Genomic DNA, 26,222 nt, shown 5'->3' on the forward strand with positions numbered 1-26,222 from the left:
GTGGGGACGACGTCATCGATGCACTTATTGATGAAGCCAGTGACTGATGAGGTGTACTCCTCAATGCCATCGGAAGAATCACGGAACATATTCCAGTCTGTGCTAGCAAAACAGTCCTGTAGCTTAGCATCTGCGTCATCTGACCACTTCCTTATTAACCGAGTCACTGGTGCTTCCTGCTCCAGTTTTTGCTTATAAGCAGGAATCAGGAGGATATAATTATGGTCAGATTTGCCAAAAGGAGGGCGAGGGAGAGCTTTGTACGCGTCTCTGTGTGTGGAGTAAAGGTGGTCTAGAGTTTTTTTTCCTCTGGTTGCACATTTAACATGCTGGTAGAAATGAGGTAGAACGGATTTAAGTTTCCCTTCATTAAAGTCCCCGGCCACTAGGAGCGCTGCATCTGGATGAGCGTTTTCCTGTTTGCTTATGGCCTTATACAGCTCATTGAATGCAGTCTTAGTGCCAGCATCGGTTTGTGGTGGTAAATAGACAGCTACGAAAAATATAGATAAAAACTCTTGGTAAATAGTGTGGACTACAGCTTATCATGAGATAGCCTCGAGCAAAACCTCAAGACTTCCTTAATATTAGATTTCGTGCACCAGCTGTTGTTTACAAATATACACAGACCATCCCCCCTTGTCTTACCGGAGTCAGCCGTTCTATCCTGCCGATGTAGCGTATATCCCTCCAGCTGTATGTTATCCATGTCGTCGTTCAGCCACGACTCGGTGAAACATATTCCAGTTTTTAATGTCCCGTTGGTAGGATATCCGTGATCGTAGGTCGTCTATTTTGCTTTCCAATGATTGTACATTGGCTAATAGGACTGATGGTAGAGGCAGATTACTCGCTCGCCGTCGGATCCTTACAAGGCACCCAGACCTACGTCCACGATATCTCTGTCTCTTTCTCATGCGAATTATGGGGATTTGGGCCTTATCGGGTGTCTGTATTTTGCGTGCAACTCGTTGATGAAAAAAATCTTCATCCAATACGAGGTGAGTAATCGCTGTCTTGATATCCAGAAGCACTTTTTGGTCATAAGAGACAGTGGCAGAAACATTATGTACAGAATAAATTACAAATAATCCGAAAAAACACACATAATAGCACAATTGGTTAGGGGGCCGTAAAACGGCAGCCATCTTCTCCGGCACCATTATTATTCTCAGTAAAAAAAACAGTAAAATCGTTGAAATTGTTGCATGTTGCGTTTATATTTTTGTTCAGTATATAACGGTTTTGTTTAAGTAGATTGCTGCGGTCACAATTATCTCGCTTTCGCTTTGCTCATATTACTCTCTGTACACATGACTATCAACGGCATCTCTGTGCGTGAAATGCTGCAACCTGTACAAAAAGTCTGTAATATCATGCTTCGCTGCCACACTTGGCTAGACATTCACGATAGATTTTCTTGTGACAAGAGCCAGCAGGGTCGAAGCATTGTCACAGGGATATCATCAAGATGACGCTGAGAGACACAGCCACCCTGTTTCCACAAGGATTTCGCTGCATTCAAGCATTTTGATGCACCCGCTAAAACATCTGCTAAACTGTGTAAGCGACCAACTTTGATTTGACAGGGGAGATTAATTCACCTAGACAGCCTTATAGTAAACAAATGACACTATAGCACAGTGAGTTTCTATGGGAAGTCACACATTCATTGTGAGCATTAAATGCAGCTGTTTGGGGCAAGGTTGACTCTTACATTCTTGGTATAGTAAATATTAAAATTAAGGGTGAAATAATAGGATATAGTTGATAAAATAATTCTGTACCTTGTCCACGTGGAAAATTAAGTCAAGTTCACAGACATTCTCAAAGCATTTGTCCAGCGTTTCCACAAACACCTGTGGAGAGACGATCACATTCACTGAACAGTGTAATCATCTACCGTCCACCAAAAACTAAGATTGTGGTACCAAACGGTCGTAGTTGAACAATATATTGTTTTAAAGACTTTGGAAATATTACCTGGATAAGGTCTAGGATGCCAAGCTCACTCTCAGAGGAATCGACGCAGAATACGAAGTAGAGCGTGGCATAGTGTCTGTAGATGAGCTTGTTCTCCGACCCACCTATCAACCTAACGACACAAAAACAAAATGAAGGGACAATTGAAACCTTCTCTGAACAGGGTTGTATTCATTAGCGCAAACGGTAGCAAAACCTTTGCAATGAAAAGGTGTTATTTATTGGGCAAATTCAGGTAGGTTCTGGCTCGTTTCAGCCCGTTTGCTTCCGTTTGGTGTCTAGTAAATACACCCCAGTTGGTGTGCATTTGCCTGGGATCTGTGAAGACTGGCATGCATGTGGAAGTGAGCCAAGGTTGGTTAACAGAGATCAATGCAACAACAAGCCATCTGCCCTGTGTGCTTACACTACAAACTGACACTTCAGCAGCACTGTCTCCTAGTACTTCACCTCTACATCGGAACAACAGTCCACACGACAAGGGGAACACACTCACATGACACCAATCAATGCATGGGATAGTACCGTGTCATGTTCATTACCCAACACACACATTCTATAATGTGAAACACAGCCAAACATGCTGGTATGTGAAACAAAGCCAAACATGCTGGTATGATGAACAAGTAAAAGGGTCAGCAGACTGTTTTGTCCAATAGATTGACTTGGTCACGTGTCCAGGCCAAGTACAGAAGCCTTGAACAATCTTTGTAAGGCAAAAACACGTTGACCTGAATCTGCTTGAGCAACATCATATTTGTTGATGAGCCTAAGCAGTAGCAACAATCATATACCAGGGATCCCAGTGGTGTATTCACTAGGAACCAAACAGAAAAAAGCAAACGGGCCGAAAAAGAGGGAGACTAACCTGAACTTGTCCAATAAGAAAGGCTAATTCTCAAAGCAAAACGTTTCCCGTTGCAAAACATTTTGCTACAGTGTGCACTAATGAATACACCCCAATTGTATTATCCTCTGTTGTGTGAGAGGAGGTTCCACAACGCAATAGCCTGCTTCATGAATGATGAATTCATATTTAACTATTCATGATGATCCAATTTCTCTCCCTACAGCTGGCCACCATCTGATACCAGGCTCCCCCTCTGTCCCTTAGCTCTCCCATGTAGTGCAATGTGTCATGTGATATTGCATCATGAAAAGCTGATTCTACTCATGGAGCGTTTTGTTGAGCAGCCCACATCATCAGATCAAATCATTGGTTTGTAGCAGTTGTATATATGTACATGAAATTGAAAGATTATGCATTTCATTGTTACATGAGCAGGAAATGTTAAGATAAAGCCTTCTACATCAATAGGGTCCAGCACGTGGGGGGTTATGGTTTTCAGTACTTGTGGACAGTTTACGACATCTTAAAGAAATCTCTTACATTCCACCTTCTAGGAAATTGCAGACGTTCTCATCTCTTTTGGATACCAGATGAAATGTTTCTCTGATGATTTGTTGTTCTGTGTCTTCACTCTGTGGAACAAACAGTACAAACACAGTCAGTGTGGATGAGAAAACAAAAATGTTAAGCTTTTGGTATAGGTCTGCAGAACATGCTTAAAACTATCCAATCTTTTTTCTGATAATATACTGATGGCTGAGACTACCATATTTTCACACTCATAAACTGGAAAAGTAACAGTACATCCAGTGGTCACATAACCATGCTTTTTTTGAGGAACTGAAAGCAGTTAAGTCCCTCTCAATGTACTACCCTCAATGTGCTTTCCTGAATCTAGGACCAATAAAATATATTCAAAATAGTTTCTGAAGTTGTGTTATTGTCTGTTAGACTAATGGTCAAATATGGCGGTTTTTTCAAGTTTCTGAAAAGTTTGGGAGATACAAGGTTTTCAGACAGCAAATGTATGTGGACACCTGCTCGTCAAACATCTCATTCCAAAAATCATGGGCATTAATATGGAGTTGGTCCCCCCTTTGCTGCTATAACAGCCTCCACTCTTCTGGGAAGGCTTTCCAATATATGTTGGAACATTGCAGTGGGGACTTGCTTCCATTCAGCCACAAGAGCATTAGTGAGGTTGGGCACTGATGTTGGGCGATTAGGCCTGGCTCACAGTCAGCGTTCCAATTCATCCCAAAGGTGTTCGATGGGGTTGAGGTCAGGGCTCTGTGCAGGCCAGTCAAGTTCTTCCACACCGATGTCGACAAACCATTTCTGTATTGACTTCGCTTTGTGCATGGGGGCATTGTCATGCAAAAACAGGAAAGGGCCTTCCCCAAACGGTTGTCACAAAGTTGGAAGCACAGAATCATCTAGAATGTCATTGTACGCTACAGTGTTAAGATTTCCCTTCACTGGAACTAAGGGGCCTAGACCATTATTCCTCCTCCACCAAACTTTACAGTTGGCACTATGCATTCGGGCAGGTAACGTTCTCCTGGCATCCGCCAAACCCAGATTCGTCCGTCGGACAGCCAGATGGTGAAGTGTGATTCATCACTCCAGAGAACGCGTTTCCACTGCTCCAGAGTCCTATGACGGCGAGCTTTACACCACTCCAGCCGACGCTTCGCATTGCGCATGGTGATCTTAGGCTTGTGTGCGGCTGCTCGGCCATGGAAACCCATTTCATGAAGTTCCCAACGAACAATTATTGTGCTGACATTGTTTCCAGAGGCAGTTTGGAACTCGGTAGTGAGTGTTGCAACTGAGGACAGATGATTTCTACACACTGTGCGCTTCAGCACTCGGCGGTATCGTTCTGTGAGCTTGTGTGGCCTACCACTTCGCGGCTGAGCCGTTGTTGCTCCTAGACGTTTCCACTTCACAATAACAGCACTTACAGTTGACCGAGGCAGCTCTGAACTCTTCAGTAAGGCCATTCTACTTCCAATGTTTGTCTATGGCGATAGAATGGCTGTGTGCTCGATTTTATACACCTGTCAGCAACGGGCGTGGCTGAAATAGCCGAATCCACTAATTTGAAGGGGTGTCCACAACACGTGTATATTTAATAGTATTTTTTTTCACTTTCACTTAGCTAGCTAGCTAGCTAGTTAGTTAAGCCTACTCAAAACACCCAGCTCAAAACAGAGAGAGACGCTATGTTAGTCATCTGGCTATGACTATCCAACACTGGAACTCTTCCAAGTCAAGGTAATCTTTTGGTTGTATAAATTTATTGCCACCGGGGCCCGCCGGTGTAACTGCTAAAGTGCTTGCTGTCAGTACACTGTACTGCATGATTGTGGAGGGTTTGCTAATGCGTTAGTTCTATTAGCTATGTCTACTATGATGTTAAATAATATGGTGACAACGATGTAGGCTGTGTGTAGCGGTTATGATATGAAGGCTTGGCATGGAAATGTTTTTTCGCCTGGTTACAGACAGCCGATGTGTTGTGCACTGAGGTCCACAAGTAAAGGGAAAAAGTGAGAGAGGAGGAGAGCGCGAAGATGCAGGAAGGAATTACAACGAGCAAAGTGATAATGGTGTTGGTATGTGGCTGCTATGAAAGTGAACTGTGTTTACGGTGATCAGGGGTTTTTCATTCCGCCAATTCTGTTGAAAAACGTTGCGGCTGGGTTCTGGGTTAAGAGATCAGTGTGTTAAGAAGGAATTGGATATCACAAAACTTGGGAGAAAATGCGGTAAACTTACAACTTATGTATAATTGTTGTGCAATTCATATCTATAGTGCATTCAGAAACTATTCAGACCCCTAGACTTTTTCCACATTTTGTTACAGCCTTATTCTAGAATGGATTCAAATCATTTTTTTCTTCCCCCCCCACACAAAATACCCCATAATGACAAAGCAAAAACAAATGTTCTGCAAATGTATTACAAATAAAACTGAAAGACCTTATTTACATAAGCATTCAGACCCTTTACTCAGTACTTAGTTGAAGCACCTTTGGCAGCGATTACAGCCTCGAGTCTTCTTGGGTACACCTGTATTTGGGGAGTTTCTCCCATTCTTCTCTGCAGATCCTCTCAAGCTCTGTCAGGTTGGATGGGGAGCGTCGCTGCACAGCTATTTTCAGGTCTCTCCAGAGATGTTCGATCGGGTTCAAGTCCAGGAGGAGGTGAGGGCTCTGGGAGTGTGGTGCCAGAAGCCCTTCTCCCCCGATTGCTCAGTTTGGCAGGGCGGCCAGCTGTAAAGAAGAGTCTTGGTGGTTCCAAACTTCTTCCATTTAAGAATGATGGAAGCCACTCTGTTCTTGGGGACCTTCAATGCTGCAGACATTTTTTTGCCTCGACACAATCCCGTCTCTGAGCTCTAGGGACAATTCCTTCGACCTCATGGCTTGGATTTTGCCTTGACATGCACTGTCAACTGTGGGACCTTATATAGACAGGTGTGTGCCTTGCCAAATCATGTCCAATCAATTGCATTTACCACAGGTGGACTCCAATCAAGTTGTAAAAATGTCAAGGATGATTCCTTTCATTATTTTTATCTGTCGTTACTGCGTAGGCTAATCTTTAGCGGCAAATACACACCAATTGCCTTTAAGGAACTTGTGCAAAAAAAGTTCACGTCGATCCACTGAAGCAAAAAGGACAATATCAGAGTTTAATTCAATAGGACAAAAGCTGCGAAATGGAAATGAATATAAATAGAAGTGAGGGCCAGAACACTAGTCTAACGTTTGGGAAAGATTTGGTGAAGTGGTAAAAGAGGATGATAGCAGTGCCACTATGTTGTGTGTGATGACAGGGTCTTGGCACGCCAAGGGAACTGTACTGTTCAGATGGGTTTAATCTAATAGTAGCCTAACTGAAATCTGGATACTGACTGTAGGTCTATAACCTCTCACATAGCCTAAGTTAATGTTAACTCCTGCAGAATTCAGCATTTTTTGCAGTAACAATATATACAAAATGTACATTTTGACTCAGTAAAAGGAGTGGAGAAATAGGATTTACAGTGAGGGAAAAAAGTATTTGATCCCCTGCTTGTTTTTTATGTTTGCCCACTGACAAAGACATGATCAGTCTATAGTTTTAATGGTAGGTTTATTTGAACAGTGAGAGACAGAATAACAACAAAAAAATCCAGAAAAACGCATGTCAAAAATTTTATAAATTGATTTGCATTTTAATGAGGGAAATAAGTATTTGACCCCTCTGCAAAACATGACTTAGTACTTGGTGGCAAAACCCTTGTTGGCAATCACAGAGGTCAGACATTTCTTGTAGTTGGCCACCAGGTTTGCACACATCTCAGGAGGGATTTTGTCCCACTCCTCTTTGCAGATCTTCTCCAAGTCATTAAGGTTTCGAGCCTGACGTTTGGCAACTCGAACCTTCAGCTCTCGCAACAGATTTTCTATGGGACTAAGGTCTGGAGACTGGCTAGACCACTCCAGGACCTTAATGTGCTTCTTCTTGAGCCACTCCTTTGTTGCCTTGGCCGTGTGTTTTGGGTCATTGTCAGGCTGGAATACCCATCCACGACCAATTTTCATTGTCCTGGCTGAGGGAATGAGGTTCTCACCCAAGATTTGACGGTACATGGCCCCGTCCATTGTCCATTTGATGCAGTGAAGTTGTCCTGTCCCCTTAGCAGAAAAACACCCCCAAAGCATAATGTTTCCACCTCCATGTTTGACGGTGGGGATGGTGTTCTTGCGGTCATAGGCAGCATTTCTCCTCCTCCAAACACGGCAAGTTGTTGATGCCAAAGAGCTCGATTTTAGTCTCATCTGACCACAACACATTCACCCAGTTCTCCTCTGAATCATTCAGATGTACATTGGCAAACTTCAGACGGGCCTGTATATGTGCTTTCTTGAGCAGGGGGACCTTGCAGGCGCTGCAGGATTCACAGCGTAGTGTGTTACCAATTGTTTTCTTGGTGACTATGGTTCCAGCTGCCTTGAGGTCATTGACAAGATCCTCCCGTGTAGTTCTGGGCTGATTCCTCACCGTTCTCATGATCATTGCAACTCCACGAGGTGAGATCTTGCATGGAGCCCCAGGCCGAGGGAGATTGACAGTTCATTTGTGTTTCTTCCATTTGCGAATAATCGCACCAACTGTCTCACCAAGCTGCTTGGCGATGGTCTTGTAGCCCATTCCAGCATTGTATAGGTCTACAATCTTGTCCCTGACATCCTTGGAGAGCTCTTTAGTCTTGGCCATGGTGGAGAGTTTGGAATCTGATTGATTGATTGCTTCTGTGGACAGGTGTCTTTTATACAGGTAACAAACTGAGATTAGGTGCACTCCCTTTAAGAGTGTGCTCCTAATCTCAGCTCGTTACCTGTATAAAAGACACCTGGGAGCCAGAAATCTTTCTGATTGAGAGGGGGGGGTCAAATACTTATTTTGCTCATTAAAATGCAAATCAATTTATAACATTTTTGACATGTGTTTTTCTGGATTTTTGTTGTCTCTCACTGTTCAAATAAAACCTACCATTAAAATTATAGACTGATCATATCTTTCTCAGTGGGCAAACGTACAAAATCAGCAGGGGATCAAATACTTTTTTCCCCCTCACTGTATTTTCTTCCAGCATCTTGCGAGAATGAATGCACGGTTAGGGACCGTCTGTAAAGTTGGTGGTGCTATCTTTATCAGCATGATAAAAGCTGATAGTATTTCAAGCACATAAAATATGCATCCAAGCTGAACTGAAATCTTATCAAAAACATGTTGGGTTGTTTTAACAGCTTTTATGTTCCTTAAAACCGGTCAAACTGATGTCATTTGGAAGTTTTGCACGGAAAATCGTCCCTTTTTGGGGGGGGGGGGGCATTTTCTCCCGATCACTAAACTTCTTTGCTGAAAGAAAAAAACTACTTTACTGATGTCAACTAACGTTAGATTGGAGCATTCATTCTATCGAATTATGACATTCTGGTGAGCAAAGGTTTATTTAGTCTTCCAGGTAGTGCTGAGCTTATTTTTAGTTTTTTTAACCAATGGAACGACGTCGGCTCAATTATTTGAATTCAATTTCATTCCGTTTTTTTTTCTGTGAGCTCGATGTGCAGTTTCTGTAGAGATAAATCAGATCAAGCCTGAACTGTGCGATGTAGTAAGGAGTTGTAGTTTAACAGGCCAATATTGTACATAGTTTAGCGCAGAAAACATGGTAATTAACATAATCCATTGCACGCCATCTTAAACTTGTCCGGTCTGTGCGGAGCAAGACATGGAGACTGGGAAAATGCCCGTTCGAGAGGGATGGAAAGCCTGAAAATACATAACCTAAGTGATTGATAGATTGTATTCAGCAGTCATAAAAGTATGCCTTATTTACTTTGAACTACTCAAATTGTAATTGTCATACAGCAAGGCAGTAGCTCTAGAGATGAGATTAAATAATAAAGTAATCAAATAAAAAACAAATAAAGTGAATAAAAACAGTGATAATTTTATTAGAATCTAACCGAAACCGAACAGGCAAAGGGTAAAGTGTACAAAACTTAGTCCACTGTGTCCATAACAGATTCTAGATTTGGAAACAAAAAAACTGTATTGAGATCAAATGTTTAATTGATGAGAACATTTGTAGAATGTCCATCTTCTCCCACTGCCAGCCACTAGGCTTCCTCTCCCCTCCATATTTGGTTATGAGTGGAAACGCCAGCGGGATGCTTCACAGTTATACATCCAGTGAAATATCTGTCTCATTGTTCTATCTGTGACTTTACTATCTATCTGTGACTTTACTACTATCCAAGATGGAAACCCTTCACACTAAAATGGCAGATCCGGGCACTGATAAGTGCCTAAACTGGAACACAGTGGATGTACAGTAACATGATATAAATGACAACAGAGTTCAGGATCTGAGCTGCACAGCGCAGTATGGGTTTTGACTGACAGCTGTTCTGAACTTGAGGTCCACACCTGACAAAAAGTTGACCCCATCCACACCGCAAAATAATGTTTGGTTGTCTTAGTGAAGGAAATGCTGTAAATTACGAGGACTACAGATACAGTGGGGGGAAAAAGTATTTAGTCAGCCACCAATTGTGCAAGTTCTCCCACTTAAAAAGATGACGGAGGCTTGTAATTTTCATCATAGGTACACGTCAACTATGACAGACAAAATGAGAATTATTTTTCCAGAAAATCAAATTGTAGGATTTTTTATGAATTTATTTGCAAATTATGGTGGAAAATAAGTATTTGGTCAATAACAAAAGTTTCTCAATACTTTGTTATATACCCTTTGTTTGCAATGACACAGGTCAAACGTTTTTCTGTAAGTCTTCACAAGGTTTTCACACACTGTTGCTGGTATTTTGGCCCATTCCTCCATGCAGATCTCCTCTAGAGCAGTGATGTTTTGGGGCTGTCGCTGGGCAACACGGACTTTCAACTCCCTCCAAAGATTTTCTATGGGATTGAGATCTGGAGACTGGCTAGGCCACTCCAGGACCTTGAAATGCTTCTTACAAAGCCACTCCTTCGTTGCCCGGGCGGTGTGTTTGGGATCATTGTCATGCTGAAGGACCCAGCCACGTTTAATCTTCAATGCCCTTGCTGATGGAAGGAGGTTTTCACTCAAAATCTCACGATACATGGCCCCATTCATTCTTTCCTTTACACAGATCAGTCGTCCTGGTCCCTTTGCAGAAAAACAGCCCCAAAGCATGATGTTTCCACCCCCATGCTTCACAGTAGGTATGGTGTTCTTTGGATGCAACTCAGCATTCTTTGTCCTCCAAACACGACGAGTTGAGTTTTTACCAAAAAGTTCAATTTTGGTTTCATCTGACCATATGACATTCTCCCAATCCTCTTCTGGATCATCCAAATGCACTCTAGCAAACTTCAGACGGGCCTGGACATGTACTGGCTTAAGCAGGGGTACACGTCTGGCACTGCAGGATTTGAGTCCCTGGCGGCGTAGTGTGTTACTGATGGTAGGCTTTGTTACTTTGGTCCCAGCTCTCTGCAGGTCATTCACTAGGTTCCCCCGTGTGGTTCTGGGATTTTTGCTCACCGTTCTTGTGATCATTTTGACCCCACGGGGTGAGATCTTGCGTGGAGCCCCAGATCGAGGGAGATTATCAGTGGTCTTGTATGTCTTCCATTTCCTAATAATTGCTCCCACAGTTGATTGCTTCAAACCAAGCTGCTTACCTATTGCAGATTCAGTCTTCCCAGCCTGGTGCAGGTCTACAATTTTGTTTCTGGTGTCCTTTGACAGCTCTTTGGTCTTGGCCATAGTGGAGTTTGGAGTGTGACTGTTTGAGGTTGTGGACAGGTGTCTTTTATACTGATAACAAGTTCAAACAGGTGCCATTAATACAGGTAACGAGTGGAGGACAGAGGAGCCTCTTAAAGAAGAAGTTACAGGTCTGTGAGAGCCAGAAATCTTGCTTGTTTGTAGGTGACCAAATACTTATTTTCCACCATAATTTGCAAATAAATAATTTAAAAATCCTACAATGTGATTTTCTGGATTTTTTTCCCTCAATCTGTCTGTCATAGTTGACGTGTACCTATGATGAAAATTACAGGCCTCTCTCATCTTTTTAAGTGGGAGAACTTGCACAATTGCTAGCTGACTAAATACTTTTTTCCCCCACTGTGTGTGTGTGTGTGTGTGTATATATATATATATATATATATATATATATATATATATATATACACACATACATACACTACCGTTCAAAAGTTTGGGGTCACTTAGAAATGTCCTTGTTTTCAAAAGAAAAGCAATTTTTTTGTCCATTAAAATAACATTGAATTGATCAGAAATACAGTGTAGACACTATTAATGTTGTAAATGGCTATTGTAGCTGGAAACGGCTGATTTTTTATGGAATATCTACATAGGCGTACAGAGGCCCATTATCAGCAACCATCAATCCTGTGTTCCAATGGCACGTTGTGTTTGCTAATCAAAGTGTATCATTTTAAAAAGGCTAATTGATCATTAGAAAACCCTTTGGCAATTATGTTAACACAGCTGAAAACTGTTGTGCTGATTAAAGAAGCAATAAAACTGGCCTTCTTGAGACTAGTTGAGTATCTGGAGCATCAGCAATTGTGGGTTCGATTACAGGCTCAAAATGGCCAGAAACAAAGAACATCATTCTGAAACTCGTCACTCTATTCTTGTTCTGAGAAATGAAGGCTATTCCATGCGAGAGATTGCCAAGAAATTGAAGATCTTGTACAACGAGTTTTAATGATCTTCAGTTGCTTGGCAATTTCTCGATTTCCAGGGTATGAACGACATAAGCGTATTCGACGCCTACCCCATGCCGAGGGTGGACGAGCTAATCGACCGATTGGGAAAGGCCCGGTACATCAGCACCCTTGACCTGACCAAAGGATACTGGCAGGTACCATTGGCAGCCTCCTCCCGGAAGAAAACAGCGTTCTCAACACCAGACGGTCTGTACCAGTACCGGGTGCTCCCGTTCGGTCTCCACAGAGCCCCACCCACATTCCAGCGATTGATGAACAGAGCGCTTCGACCCCACCAGCAGTATGCAGCGGCCTATCTGGATGATATCATCATCCACAGCCAAGGTTGGGAGGAGCACCTGACGCGCCTCCAGGCGGTGCTGGACGTGCTCAGACAAGCCGGGTTGACCGCAAACCCAAGAAATGCAAGCTAGTGTTCGAGGAGTTGGAGTACCTGGGGTATTTCATCGGACGGGGGAACGTCAAGCCCCAGGAGAGGAAGGTTCACGCGGTACGTGACTGGCCCGTTCCATGCACCAAGACACAGGTCAAGTCCTTCCTGGGACTGGCAGGATACGTGTATAGCGTACAGCAGGTCAGCCACCAGGGGGAGACTTGTTGAGGCCTGGTAACAGATGGGAGTATACACGGTGGCTCCATCTGCTGGACGTGCCAGGTCTCGACGGGATCCCGGACAGGACTAATTGGGGCTGATTGGAAGCTGGTGAGTAATTAAGGGCGGATTGCTCACCAGCTGTGCAAGGCCCATAAAGCTGCCAGAAGGGCAGCACATGAGGGGACTGGGGGAAGTAAGCTAACTTCCGTGTAGTTGGAGACGGTATCCTGGAGAGGATCTCATGGGGGAGACCTAACCTTTTCTTTTGATTATTTTATTAATAAACACCCTTGAAACCGAGCTAATCATACTCTGTCCGTGTCTGATCTGTGTAAACATCTTGACCCAACCCCCTGATCTGCCACTATGTGTGTATATATATATATATATGCGAGAGAAAAAAACATATGGGGGATCGGAAGAGATGCAGACAATTACATTGATGGAAGTTACAACCTATCTGCAATATTAAAGCTGATCTACCCCCTAAAAAAATTAAAAATAAAAATAAATAACATCGCTGTTAGTGAGCATTTCTCCTTTGCAAAGATAATTCATCCACCAGACAGGTGTGACATATCAAGAAGCTGATTAAACAGCATGATAATTACACAGGTGCAACTTGTGCTGGGGACAATAAAAGGCCACTTTAAAATGTGCAGTTTTGTCATAACACAATGCCACAAACGTCTCAAGTTTTGAGGGAGTGTGCAATTGGCATGCTGACTGCAGGAATGTCCACCAGAGCTATTGCCAGATAATTGAATGTTAATTTCTCTACCATAAGCTGCCTCCAACATAGTTTTAGAGAATTTGGCAGTACATCCAACTGGCCTCACAACCACAGACCACATGTAACCACACCAGCCCAGGACCTCCACATCCGGCTTCTTCACCAGCAGGATCGTCTGAGACCAGCCACCCAGACAGTTGAAACTAAGGAGTATTTCTGTCTGCAATAAAGCCCTTTTGTGGGGAAAAACTCATTCTGATTGGCTGGGCCTGGCTCCCCAGTGGGTGGGCCTGGCTCCCCAGTGGGTGGGCCTTATATGAACTTTAACTCAGTAAAATCGTTGAAATTGTTGCATGTAGCGTTTATATTTTTGTTCAGTATAATATGAGTTGGGTTGGAGTGTTTTATAACATGATTAGACACATTTTCATAATGCATTGTAGTCTATGGCAAGTGATAACGAAACAAAATATCAAAAATCAGTTTGGGGAATCAACTATAAGTACCTGTAATAAGGACACGTGTAAAAATGGGTGAACTTCCCCTTCAATTGGTTTTGGGAAACCGGCCCTGGTCTCAAATTACACCGTTTAAGATTATGGCTAGTACCGTTAGCTAACAAATAATGTTTGTTTGTTTTCAGTAATAATTATGCAATTAATTAGCACAATAACTAAGGTAGCTAACTAGACAGCTAGCAACATTGTTTATGCAATCGGCAGACCTGATTGCATAAACAAAGCCATAGCTAACTACCTACTAGTTAACGTTAGCTAGTTATCAGCCCAATTTGTAATAGCTAATGTTAGCTAGTTACGTCACGTCAAAGCTTTTGTATAGTTAACCTTACACGAGCATCCCACAGTGTAGCTAGCTAACTAGTTACTCTCAATTAACTTTACTGAATTCGCTAACATACAGTATCTGAATTAGCTAGATAATTTTAACATTAGCTGTGTGACAGATTTGCTTGCTACTACTAGCTAGCAGATTAGAAACAATCGCATACTCACGTAATGCTCGTAGAATTTAGAAAGCCGAGGTTTTCCGTGGTTGTTGAATATTAGTATGGCTTTAATCATGATGTTCTGTTTTATGAGGGGGCGAACAAAAATGGTCTACCTGGGACCCTAAAATCTGTCTCAATCTAGCTAGCTAAAACGGATAACAGGCTAAATTACATGTCGCTTCTCAATCCAGTTTTTGCGGAAATACTCCACGTCAAAAAACATTAATCTTCTTCTATCTACAGCAGCTGTGGTGGGTCAAACTGCGATGGTGAACGTTCCATTTGCCCAGTCAGAAATCAACCTCTACCACTTCTTTCAAGACACTTGAGACAGCTGGAGATGTCCCAATTTACTAGATCTGAAACCACTGGATAGTGTAACCAAAATGGCAGAAAGTCCTAGCAATCTTCTTCTTCGTGTAGTTTTCTGGCAGACTAGTCACTTTATTGCGTATTGCTGCCATTCACAGGTTGGAGTGTAAATAGCACATTTTCTTTACAAACCCCCCCTGTAGCTCTTCTGCGCTAAAATCTCTGACACCCAAAAACTTCTCTGCTGCTGACCCACCAAATCAATCTTCTGGGATTTCCATTTAATCTGTGCGGTACAATTAATGACCATAGCAACAAATGCAAGAAATCCTACCTTATTAAAACTCATCCTCTCTGGTTCTGTATTTTCATGCCTAGGCCTACTCACTGGGGGGCTCGCAGTCAAATCACTCACCCTTGGGCTATCTTTTACTCTCTTCACTGCCTCTGCATAGGAAACTTTCTGCCCCATTCGAAACTCTGGCAATCTCAACCTGTCTCTCTCTTACAGGGCACTTCGGATCACCAGCTGCATGGGCACCCCTACAGTTGACACACAGTGCTTTCTCTATCACAACTTTTCACTCCCTCTGACTATGCCCTCCTGTTCATTTCTCACATCGTGGGATCTCCCTTCTACACACTGCTGCAACATGTCCGAATCCTTAGCACCTAAAGTTCGGAACAGGCCCTCACAGAATAGCAAATATAATCTAACCTGACCTTATCAGGTAGAAACTCTGTGTCAAAGCTCAACAAGACAGACAGGGTATTCTCAGTCTCACCATTGCCACCGGGTCTAAGTCTCACCAAACGGCAGGCGTCACAAACACCAGGAATATTATTTTTCATTTGATCCACCTCGACCCCACTAATCACTTATTTGAGCGGCTGCCTGCTCCACAGAGCAAAGCAACACACAGGTTGAGCCCCGAGACGCATGACTCGAAACGGCCAGCTTCCTCTGGGGGTTAGATGGACAAAAAACCCAAACAATTTCACTTCTCGAAACGTTCACAGATGTTCCCAGTTTGTTCTTTACTAAGCTTGACACAACGTATGGGTTAGCCAAAAAACAGCAATTCACTCTTTCCAAAAATGTCACTCCTACCAGTCCAAACTGCTGACTGACTCCATTTCAAGATCCTCAAGGTTCTCAAGAGAGCAAGTCGATTTATAGGTACGTTTATTTGGTTTGTATTCAGGAGACAAAGGTATGTACTCAGGAGACAAATGTTTGAACTTAGCGCCATTTTTATGCCCTCGCGTCATAGCACTTCTTCCTAGCCAATCAGAAGAACACAATGATTTTGCTTACACCTAACATACGGGTATCTTGAGGGGCCATCAATAAGTGTGCAGGATTTGAGGCAAGGGGTTGATTTTGGATAAAAGGGGCCTTGCAGAAGAAGGTTTTTTCATAAACTGAAACATGCTTGAGCAATTTTGTGGGAGAAGGGATGTATTTTTAAAAAATTTATGGAGGGTCTTGCCATCTCTGGCAGACTGCAGACCATTTTAGGGGTTTTCCTCTTAGGGATGACTTTTATGATTGAAGTACAATATAGTACTTACGTGATATTAACAAAATAAGATATTTGAAGAATGATTCATGGTCATGAACAAGTGGAGTTGCAGCCATGGTCCATGTCATAGGCATGTTCTGAAAATAACGTCAATCACACCACCCCCTAACTCAGGTCGCATTCCCCTGCTCAGAAGTTGCATGCATCAACCAATGGTTGTGTGCCACGTCATTGACTGTGTCATCGACTGACAGTGTGTGACTCAGCACAGCTTCCAAAGATCTGCCATTTCAGGGTGTTTGAGGTAAACACTTGCAGCCCACAGCTTGATATTAATCCAAAATGTACTCCGCTGTTTTTAATCATGTAACTGTCATCCGGTTACATTTTAAAAAGTTATCTGAGCTGATTACAGTTTCTTCATTTTTGTCATCTGAATTACGTAATCCATTACATGTAATCCGTTGCTACCCAGCTCCTCCAACACTTCCCTGAACTAATGCCCATATCCAACCATGACTACTCTCCAACATCAAACTCCTCTCTCTCTGTCTTTCTCCTTTTCTCTCTCGCTTGTGTGAGTGTATTTAGAGTCATCAGGTTTTCCAATAAACTTTGTTGTACAATAGGGAAATCTCCAGGCTGAAGCCTATAGCTACAATAAGATGTTTAACAAAAATGGGCCTATCCATTTGGTCCAGTCTTTTCATTTAATAAAGTATTGAAATAGCTGTGTGGGAGAATGATATCCCCATTACTCCCATTTACCTGATGAATTGGAAACAGCAATCTTCTGTGTAGGCCTACACCCACACTTCACACTAGTGCCACCATTTTCATTTTTTGTCACGTTTCACCTGGGTTAAGCCACTAGGTGGAGCAAGAGCCCAATTGATTTGGATTAATAAACAAACAAATATACTCTTGAGTGCACAAAACATTAAGGACAACTGTTCTTTTCATGACATAGACTGACCAGGTAAATCCAGGTGAAAGCTATCATCCCTTATTGATGTCACTTGTTAAATCCACTTCAATCAGTGTAGATGAAGGGGAGGAGACAGGTTAAAGAAGGATTTTTAAGCCTTGAGACAATTGAGACATGGATTATGTATGTGTGCCATTCAGAGGGTGAATGGGCAAGACAAAAGATTTAGGTGCCTTTGAACGGGGTATAGTAGTAGGTGCCAGGCGCACCGGTTTGAGTGTGTTAAGAACTGCAACGCTGCTGGGTTTTTCACGCTCAACAGTTTCCTGTGTGTATCAAGAATGGTCCACCACCCAAAGGACATCCATCCAACTTGACACAACTGTGGAAAGCATTCGAGTCAAGATGGGCCAGCATCCCTGTGGAATGCTTTCGACACCTAGGGATACCTAGTCAGTTGCATAACTGAATGCATTCAACCAAAATGTGTCTTCCGCATTTAACCCAACTCTGAATCAGAGAGGTGCCTCCACGTCATCGGTGCCCGGGGAGCAGTTATTTATGCATAGTCACTTTAACTCTACCCACATGTACATATTACCTCAATTACCTTGACTAGCCGGTGCCCCCGCACATTGACTCTGCACTGGTACCCCCCTGTATATAGCCTCCCTACTGTTATTTTATTTTACTGCTGCTCTTTAGTTATTTGCTTTTATTTGTTTTTGCTTAACACTTTTTTTATTTGTTTTACTTTGCATTGTTGGTTAACGGCTTGTAAGTAAGCATTTCGCTGTAATGTGTACACCTGTTGTATTCGGCGCATGTGGCAAATATGTCTTACAAACATTAAAACTATTGGACGAAATGATAAGTTCTGTATATTTTCACTATGTCTTTCTGACCTATGTATGTATACATGTATATGCCTACACTGTACACAATCTTCCCACTTCATTTCCAGTAGCTGGAACAAATGGCACCATGTCTGGATAACCTATAGGCTATTCTTGTGGTGGGAAATAACATCTATGATTAAACTTTACAGGGTGACTTCACTTTAGCGTACACGATTTGAAGACTATGTGTTAGTTTTGGGATGATCCATGGAAGATGTGCAGAAAGTATAGCAGTGGGTGAAAAAGGATATAGCCTACAATGGTAATATCAACTAAAGACAAATGTTGACAACAAATGTTGACAACAAATGTTGGCTGCTCGACCATGGAAACCCATTTCATGAAGCTCCCGATTAACAGTTATTGTGCTGACATTGCTTCTAGAGGCAGTTTGGAACTCGATAGTGAGTGTTGCAACTGAGGACAGATGATTTTCACGCGCTACACACTTCAGCACTCGGCGGTCCTGTTCTGTGAGCTTGTGTGGCCTGCCACTTCGCGGCTGAGCCGTTGTTGCTCCTAGACGTTTCCACTTCACAATAACAGCCCTCTAGCAGGGCAGAAATTTGACGAACTGACTTGTTGGAAAGGTGGCATCCTATGACGGTGCCACGTTGAAAGTCACTGAGCTCTTCAGTAAGGCCATTCTACTGCCAATGTTTGTCTGTGGAGATTGCATGGCGGTGTGCTTGATTTTATATACCTGTCAGCAACGGGTATGGCTGAAATAGCCGAATCCACTAATTTCAAGGGGTGTCCACATACTTTTGTATATATAGTGTATAACCAAATTATATCCTTGAACCGTAATAATGCCTCTGCCTATAAAATGATCTCAGTTTAAACTTTCTCTGAATGACTGGCATTGAACCCAGGTCACCGTGTGCTGCAACTGCTGCAAGACGCTGAACTAAGCATTGGCAATAGCTCAGGGAACTGACCCAAGTCTTCAAGTCTCAGACATGTTACTCATCGCATGTGCATGGTTCAATTCCAGTCACCCCACCCTCACGTCTGTAGCGAGTGATTTGGGCGGAGTCAGGTGCAGGAGGCTAAATCACAGAATAAATGCTTTAACATTTAAAATGTATTGGAATGGCCTAGACAAAGCCTAGACCTCAATCCAATTGAGAATCTGTGGTATGACTTAAAGATTGCTGTACACCAGCGGAACCCATCCAACTTGAAGGAGCTGGACCAGTTTTGCCTTGAAGAATGGGCAAATATCCCAGTGGCTTGATGTGCCAAGCTTATAGAGACATACCCCAAGAGATATGCAGCTTTAATTGCTGCAAAAGGTGGCTCTACAAAGTATTTACTTTGAGGGGGTGAATAGTTTTGCATGCTCAAGTTTTCTGTTTTTTTGTCTTATTTTTTTGTTCTTTTCACAAGAAAAAATATTCTGCTTCTTCAAAGTGGTAGGCATGTTGTGTAAATCAAATGATACATACCCCCAAAAAATCCATTTTAATTCCAGGTTGTAAGGCAACAAAATAGGAAAAATGCCAAGGGGGTGAATACTTTCGCAAGCCAGATGGCACCATTTTCTTGTTTTTTTAATTTAATGGCCAGGGGCACACGCCAACACTCAGGCATCATTTACAGACGAAGCATGTGTGTTTAGCAAGTCCGCCAGATCAGAGGCAGTAGGGATGACCTGCTAAGCATTCAAAATGTAACAAGTATTTTTGGCTGTCAGGGAAAATGTATGGAGTAAAAAGTATATTATTGTCTTCAGGAATGTAGTGAAGTAAAAGTAAAACTTGTAAAAAATATAAATAGTAAAGTACAGATCAAATCAAATCAAATTTGATTTGTCACATGTGCAGAATACAACAGGTGTGGACCTTACCGTGAAATGTTTACTTACAAGCCCTTAACCAACAATGCAGTTTTAAGAAAATGGAGTTAAGAAAATATTTACTAAATAAACTAAAGACAAAAAATTTAAATAAAAGTAACACAATAATAAGGCTATATACAGGGGGTACTGGTACCGAGTCAATGTGCGGGGGTACAGGTTAGTCGAGGTAATTTGTACATGTAGGTAGGGGTAACGTGAATATGCATAGACATTAAATAACGAGTAGCAGCAGTGGCAGCAGTGGCCATTTGATGAAATGTTCAGCAGTCTTATGGCTTGGGGGTAGAAGCTGTTAAGGAGCCTTTTGGAACTAGACTTGGCGCTCCTGTACCGCTTGCCGTGCGGTAGCAGAGAGAACAGTCTATGACTTGGGTGACTGGAGTCTTTTACTATTTTTTTGGCCTTCCTCTGACACCGCCTATTATATAGGTCCTGGATGATAGGAAGCTTGGTGCCAGTGAGGTACTGAGCTGTACGCACTACCCTATGTATTGCCTTACGGTCGGATGCCGAGCAGTTGCCATACCAGGCGGTGATGCAACCGGTCAGGATGCTGTCGATGATGCAACTTTGAGGATCTGGGGACCCATGCCAAATCTTTTCAGTCTCTTGATGGGGAAAAGGTGTTGATAGTGATGTGGACACCAACGAACTTGAAACTCTCAACCCGCTCCACCTCAGCTTGTTCGTCCTTCCTTTTCCTGTAGTCCACGATCATCTCTTTTGTCTTGCTCACGTTGAGGGAGTATCACGAATTCAGCCGAGGCTGCCCCTCCTCCTTGCTCGGGCAGGTTTCGGCGTTCGTCGTCACCGGCTTACTAGCCACTACCGCTCCATTTATCATCACTGCATTTGTCTTGTCTTGTCAATCACACACACCTGGAACTCATTCCCTCATTAGTCTGTGTATAAGTGTTCCCTCTGCCCCCTTGTCCTTTGTGAGTGATTGTTCATTGTGAGAGTGAGTAGCTCGGTTGAGCTACTCTTTCCTTGTATGTGGCCAAGGTGGATTTTTCCCTTGTGCTAGTTTCGTTTTGACGCTTGATGCGCTTTATTCATGTACACTGAATAAACTCTGGATTTCTGTGTTTTACCTCCTGCGCCTGACTACCTCCTGCGTCATTCATACCTCATCACAGAATCCCTCACCCTCTATGGAGTCAGCAGGAGAGGAGCGCATGCCTGGAATAGTGGCAAGGGTCCAGGAACATTCCACTATGCTGGCCAGCTTGGGGGAAGCGATGGATCGGGTTCTTCAGGTCGTCCAACGCCTGGAGAGAAGAGGAATCGATCCGTCGAGACCAGCTGGCCAACCGGATCCAGCCACCTACATCACAGCACCCGGAGGGATCCAGATATCTCGACCACGGGCGTTCGATGGGACGCTGGCTCTATGTCAGGGATTCCTTCTCCAACTGGAGCTGTACTGCTCCAGTGTCAGGCCGGCGCCATCAGATCGAGAGCAGGTGTCCGTCCTCATTTCCTGCCTCTCAGGGAAAGCCCTGGAGTGGGCCAACGCGGTTTGGAGAGAAGGAGGAGCCGCGTTGGAGGACTACAGGGAGTTCGCCCGCCTATTTCGGGCGGTTTTCGATCACCCGCCAGAGGGTCGAGAGGCGGGTGAGCAGCTGGTCCACTTGAGGCAGGGGACGAGGACAGTACAGGAGTTCGCGCTGGAGTTCCGGGTTCTGGCAGCAGGATCCGGGTGGAACGAGCGGGCCCTGATCAACCAGTTCCGGTGCCATCTACGGGAGGATGTCCGACGGGAGCTAGCCTGACACCAGTTTGTCTTTTTCCGAACTGGTGGACATGGCCATTCGTCTGGATAACCTGCTGTCAATCAGAGGACGTCCTGGAGGAGGTCTGCCTGTTCCCGCCCTGACCAACGCGGATCCAGAGCTCATGGAGCTGGGTGGTACCGCGCACCGAGAGAGCGGAAGACGACAGTGCCAGTGCCAATCGGATGGCATGAAGGGACATTCCACCACACGTTATCGTCAGCGCTCTTTTGGGTCAGGAGGCGGCCGGCAGGGCACTCTCGCATCACCCCAGGTATTGAGCACCCACACTTGTTCAGAGCCCTCTGCTGCGCACTGTACCATACCCACATACTTCCCTGATTACATGAGAGTTCCCAAGTGCAAGGCACTAGTAGATTCAGGCGCAGCTGGGAACTTTATGGATAAAACTTTCGCACGCCGCCAGGGCATTTCATTAGTTCCCATATCCATTCCACGCCCCATCAGAGCACTTGATAGTCGACCATTAGGGTCCGGGTTGATAAAGGAAGTCACGGTACCAGTCACCATGATCACACAGGAGACGCATTGTGAGCAGGTCACTTTTTCCATCATTGAGTCTCCTGCTTTCCCTGTGGTGTTAGGTATTCCGTGGCTAGCACTCCACAACCCTACTTTCTCATGGCCGCAGAGGGTTCTCACCGGGTGGCCGCGAGAGTGTCAGGGTAGGTGTCTGGGTGTTTCCGTTGGTGCAACCACGGTGGAAAGTCCAGACGGTGCTTCCACCGTGCGCATTCCCCCTGAATACCATGATCTGGCACAAGTTTTCTCCAAGAATAAAGCAACTAAATTGCCACCTCATCGGGCGGGGGATTGTGCAATAAACCTTCGGAAAGATGCTGTACCTCCCAGGAGTCATGTGTATCCCCTGTCGAAGGCAGAGGCTATGGAGACATACATCACTGAGTCCCTGCGCCAGGGGTACATACGTCCATCCACTTCACCCGCCTCCTCTAGTTTCTTTTTTATGAAGAAGAAAGACGGCGGTCTGCGCCCGTGCATTGACTATTGACCACTGAACAAGGAGATGATTAGATTTAGTTATCCTCTCCCCCTCATTCCGTCAGTGGTTGTCCTTGCATGGAGCGTGCTTCTTCACTAAATTAGATCTCAGGAGTGCGTACAACCTGGTGCGTATCCGAGAGGGAGATGAGTGGAAGACAGCATTCAGCACAACCACAGGGCATTATGAATACCTGGTGATGCCCTATGGTTTGATGAATGCTCCCTCAGTCTTCCAGTCCTTTGTGAACGAGGTGTTTCGGGACATGCTTGGTCGCTGTGTAGTGGTCTACATCGATGACATCTTGGTGTATTCCGCTACGCGCGCCGAGCATGTGTCCCTGGTTCGCAAAGTACTGGCCGGACTGTTGGAAAATGACCTTTATCCTAAGGCAGAAAAGTGTATGTTTTTCCAGCAGTCCGTCTCCTTCTTCGGATACCGCATTTCTACCACAGGTGTGGAGATGGAGGGCAACCACATTTCAGCCGTGCGTAATTGGCCGACTCCAACCACGGTAAAGGAGGTGCAGCGCTTCCTTGGCTTCGCCAACTATTATTGGAGGTTTATCCGGGGCTTTGGCAAGGTCGCAGCTCCCATTACATCTCTGTTGAAGGGTGGGCCGTCCCGGCTCTGCTGGTCTGCTGAGGCTGCCAGGGCCTTCAGTAACCTGAGGGAACTGTTCACCTCGGCCCCAGTACTGGCCCGCCCCGATCCATCACTACCGTTCGTAGTGGAGGTGGATGCGTCTGAGGTTGGGATGGGAGCAGTCCTGTCTCAACGCTCGGGCACGCCACCCAAGCTCCACCCCTGTGCGTTATTCTCAAAGAAGCTCAGCCCGGCGGAACAGAACTACGGCGTTGGTGATCGGGAGCTGTTGGCTGTTGTCTGAGCTCTGACCGTGTGAAGACATTGGCTCGAGGGGGCGAAACACCCATTCCTCGTCTGGACGGACCACCGTAACCTGGAGTACATCTGGGCAGTGAGGAGGCTGAACCCTCGTCAGGCCAGGTGGGCCCTATTCTTCACCCGGTTTGATTTCACACTGTCATACATTCCGGGTACGAAGAACGTGAAGGCAGACGCACTGTCCCGGCTGTATGATACAGAGGAGAGGCCAGGAGACAACACCCCCATACTGCCGGACTCATGCATTTTGGCGCCGGTAGTATGGGCGATGGACGCGGATATAGCGCAGGCATTACGCACAGATCCATCTCCACCGCAGTGTCCAGCTGGGATGCAGTAGTATGTCCTTGAGCTTATCTGTGATCATTTGATCTACTGGGCACACACGTCACCCTCCTCTGGTCACCCACGTATCGGTCGTACAGTGCGCTGCCTGACTGAAAAGTACTGGTGGCCTACCTTGGCTAAGGACGTGAGGGTGTATGTTTCCTCCTGTTCAGTGTGCGCCCAGAGTAAGGCACCTAGGCACCTCCCAGCGGGAAAGCTAAAACCTTTACCAGTTCCACAACGACCATGGTCTCATTTGAGTGTTGATTTTTTAACTGATCTGCCTCTCTCTCTCAAGGGAACACCACCATCCTGGTCATTGTGGACCGCTTTTCGAAGGCCTGCCGCCTCCTTCCTCTGCCCGGTCTCCCCACGACCCTGCAGACTGAGGAGGCCCTGTTTACTCACGTCTTCCGGCACTACGGGGTACCAGAGGATATAGTGTCTGACCGAGGTCCCCAGTTCACGTCAAAAGTCTGGAAGGCGTTCATGGAACGTCTGGGAGTCTCGGTCAGCCTGACCTCTGGGTTCCACCCTGAGAGTAATGGGCAGGTGGAACGGGTAAATTAGGATGTGGGTAGGTTCCTGAGGTCCTATTTCCAGGACCGGCCGGGGGAGTGGTCGGTGTTCCTGCAATGGGCAGAATATACCCAGAACTCTCTCCACCACTCATCTACGAACCTAACGCCATTTCAGTGTGTTTTAGGTTATCAACTGGTTCTGGCACCGTGGCACCAGAGCCAGACCGAAGCTCCTGCGGTGGATGACTGGTTTCGGCGTGCGGAGGAGACGTGGAACGCTGCACATGTTCACCTCCAACGCGCCGTGCGTCGTCAGAAGGCCAACGCTGACCGTCACCACAGTGAGGTCTGCCTCTCGACCCGGATTCTGCCCCTCCGCCTGCCCTGCCAGAAGCTGAGCCTGCGGTTTGTAGGGCCGTTCAAAGTCCTGAGGAGAATCAACAAGGTCACATATAGGTTATTACTCCCCCCTGATTACGGTATTATCCCCTCGTTTCATGTGTCTCTCCTCAGGCCGGTGGTGGCTGGTCCGCTCCAGGAGTCTGAGGTGCGGGAGGTCCCTCCACCTCCTTTGGACATCGAGGGGGTGCCGGCGTACTCTGTCCATTCCATACTGGATTCGAGGCGCCGGGTGGGGGGCCTTCAGTACCTCATGGAGTGGGAAGGGTACGGTCCGGAGGAACGGTGCTGGGTCCCGGTGAGGGATATCCTCGATCCCTCTCTGTTGAGGGACTTCCATCGTCGCCATCCGACTCGCCCTGCTCCGCGTCCTCCTGGTCGTCCCCGAGGCCGGTGTCGGCGCGCTTCTGGAGCTGCGCATCAAGGGGAGGGGTACTGTCACAAATTCAGCCGAGGCTGCCCCTCCTCCTTGCTCGGGCAGGTTTCGGCATTCGTCGTCACCGGCTTACTAGCCACTACCGCTCCATTTATCATCACTCCATTTGTCTTGTCTTGTCAATCACACACACCTGGTACTCATTCCCTCATTAGTCTGTGTATAAGTGTTCCCTCTGCCCCCTTGTCCTTTGTGAGTGATTGTTCATTGTGAGAGTGAGTAGCTTGGTTGAACTACTCTTTCCTTGAATGTAGGGCACTTTGCTGTTGAACGCTGAGCTGTAGTCAATGAACAGCATTCTCACATAGGTGTTCCTTTTGTCCAGGTGGTAAAGGGCACTGTGGAGTGCGATTGAGATTGCGTCATCTGTGGATCTGTTGGTGCGGTATGCGAATTGGAGTGGGTCTGGGGTTTCCGGTGGTGTTAATGTGAGCCATGACCAGCCTTTCAAAGCACTTCATGGCTACCGACGTGAGTGCTACGGGGCGGTAGACATTTAGTCAGGTTACCTTCGCTTTCTTGGGCACAGGGACTATGGTGGACTGCTTGGAACATGTAGGTATTACAGACTCGGTCAGGGAGAGGTTGAAAATGTCAGTGAAGACACTTGCCAGTTTGTCAGTGCATGCTCTGAGTACACGTCCTGGTAATCCGTCTGGCCCTGCGGCCTTGTGAATGTTGACCTGTTTAAAGGTCTTGCTCACATCGGCTACAGAGAGCGTGATCACACAGTCATTCGGAACAGCTGGTGCTCTCATGCATGCTTCAGTGTTGCTTGCCGCGAAGCGAGCATAAAAGGCATTTAGCCCGTCTGGTAGGC

At 45.2% G+C, this 26,222-nt stretch overlaps 1 protein-coding gene across 1 annotated transcript in view; it reads right to left on the bottom strand.

Annotated features, from left to right (window-relative positions):
- The window catches only part of LOC311144979 (AP-3 complex subunit sigma-1-like), a 29,173-nt gene extending 14,269 nt beyond the window's left edge, over positions 1-14,904 (bottom strand). The window contains exons 1-4 of the mRNA XM_084181178.1: positions 14,490-14,904; positions 3,374-3,465; positions 1,984-2,095; positions 1,788-1,859 (exon numbers count right to left, since the gene is read on the bottom strand). Of these exons, the coding sequence (XP_084037304.1) occupies positions 1,788-1,859; positions 1,984-2,095; positions 3,374-3,465; positions 14,490-14,558 (345 nt within the window). The 5' untranslated portion in view covers positions 14,559-14,904. The remainder of the gene's footprint in view (positions 1-1,787; positions 1,860-1,983; positions 2,096-3,373; positions 3,466-14,489) is intronic.
- Between the last annotated feature and the right edge of the window lie 11,318 nt (positions 14,905-26,222).

Source organism: Coregonus lavaretus, assembly GCF_964263955.1.
Source record: "Coregonus lavaretus genome assembly, chromosome: 17".
NCBI classification, from domain to species: Eukaryota; Metazoa; Chordata; class Actinopteri; order Salmoniformes; family Salmonidae; genus Coregonus; species Coregonus lavaretus.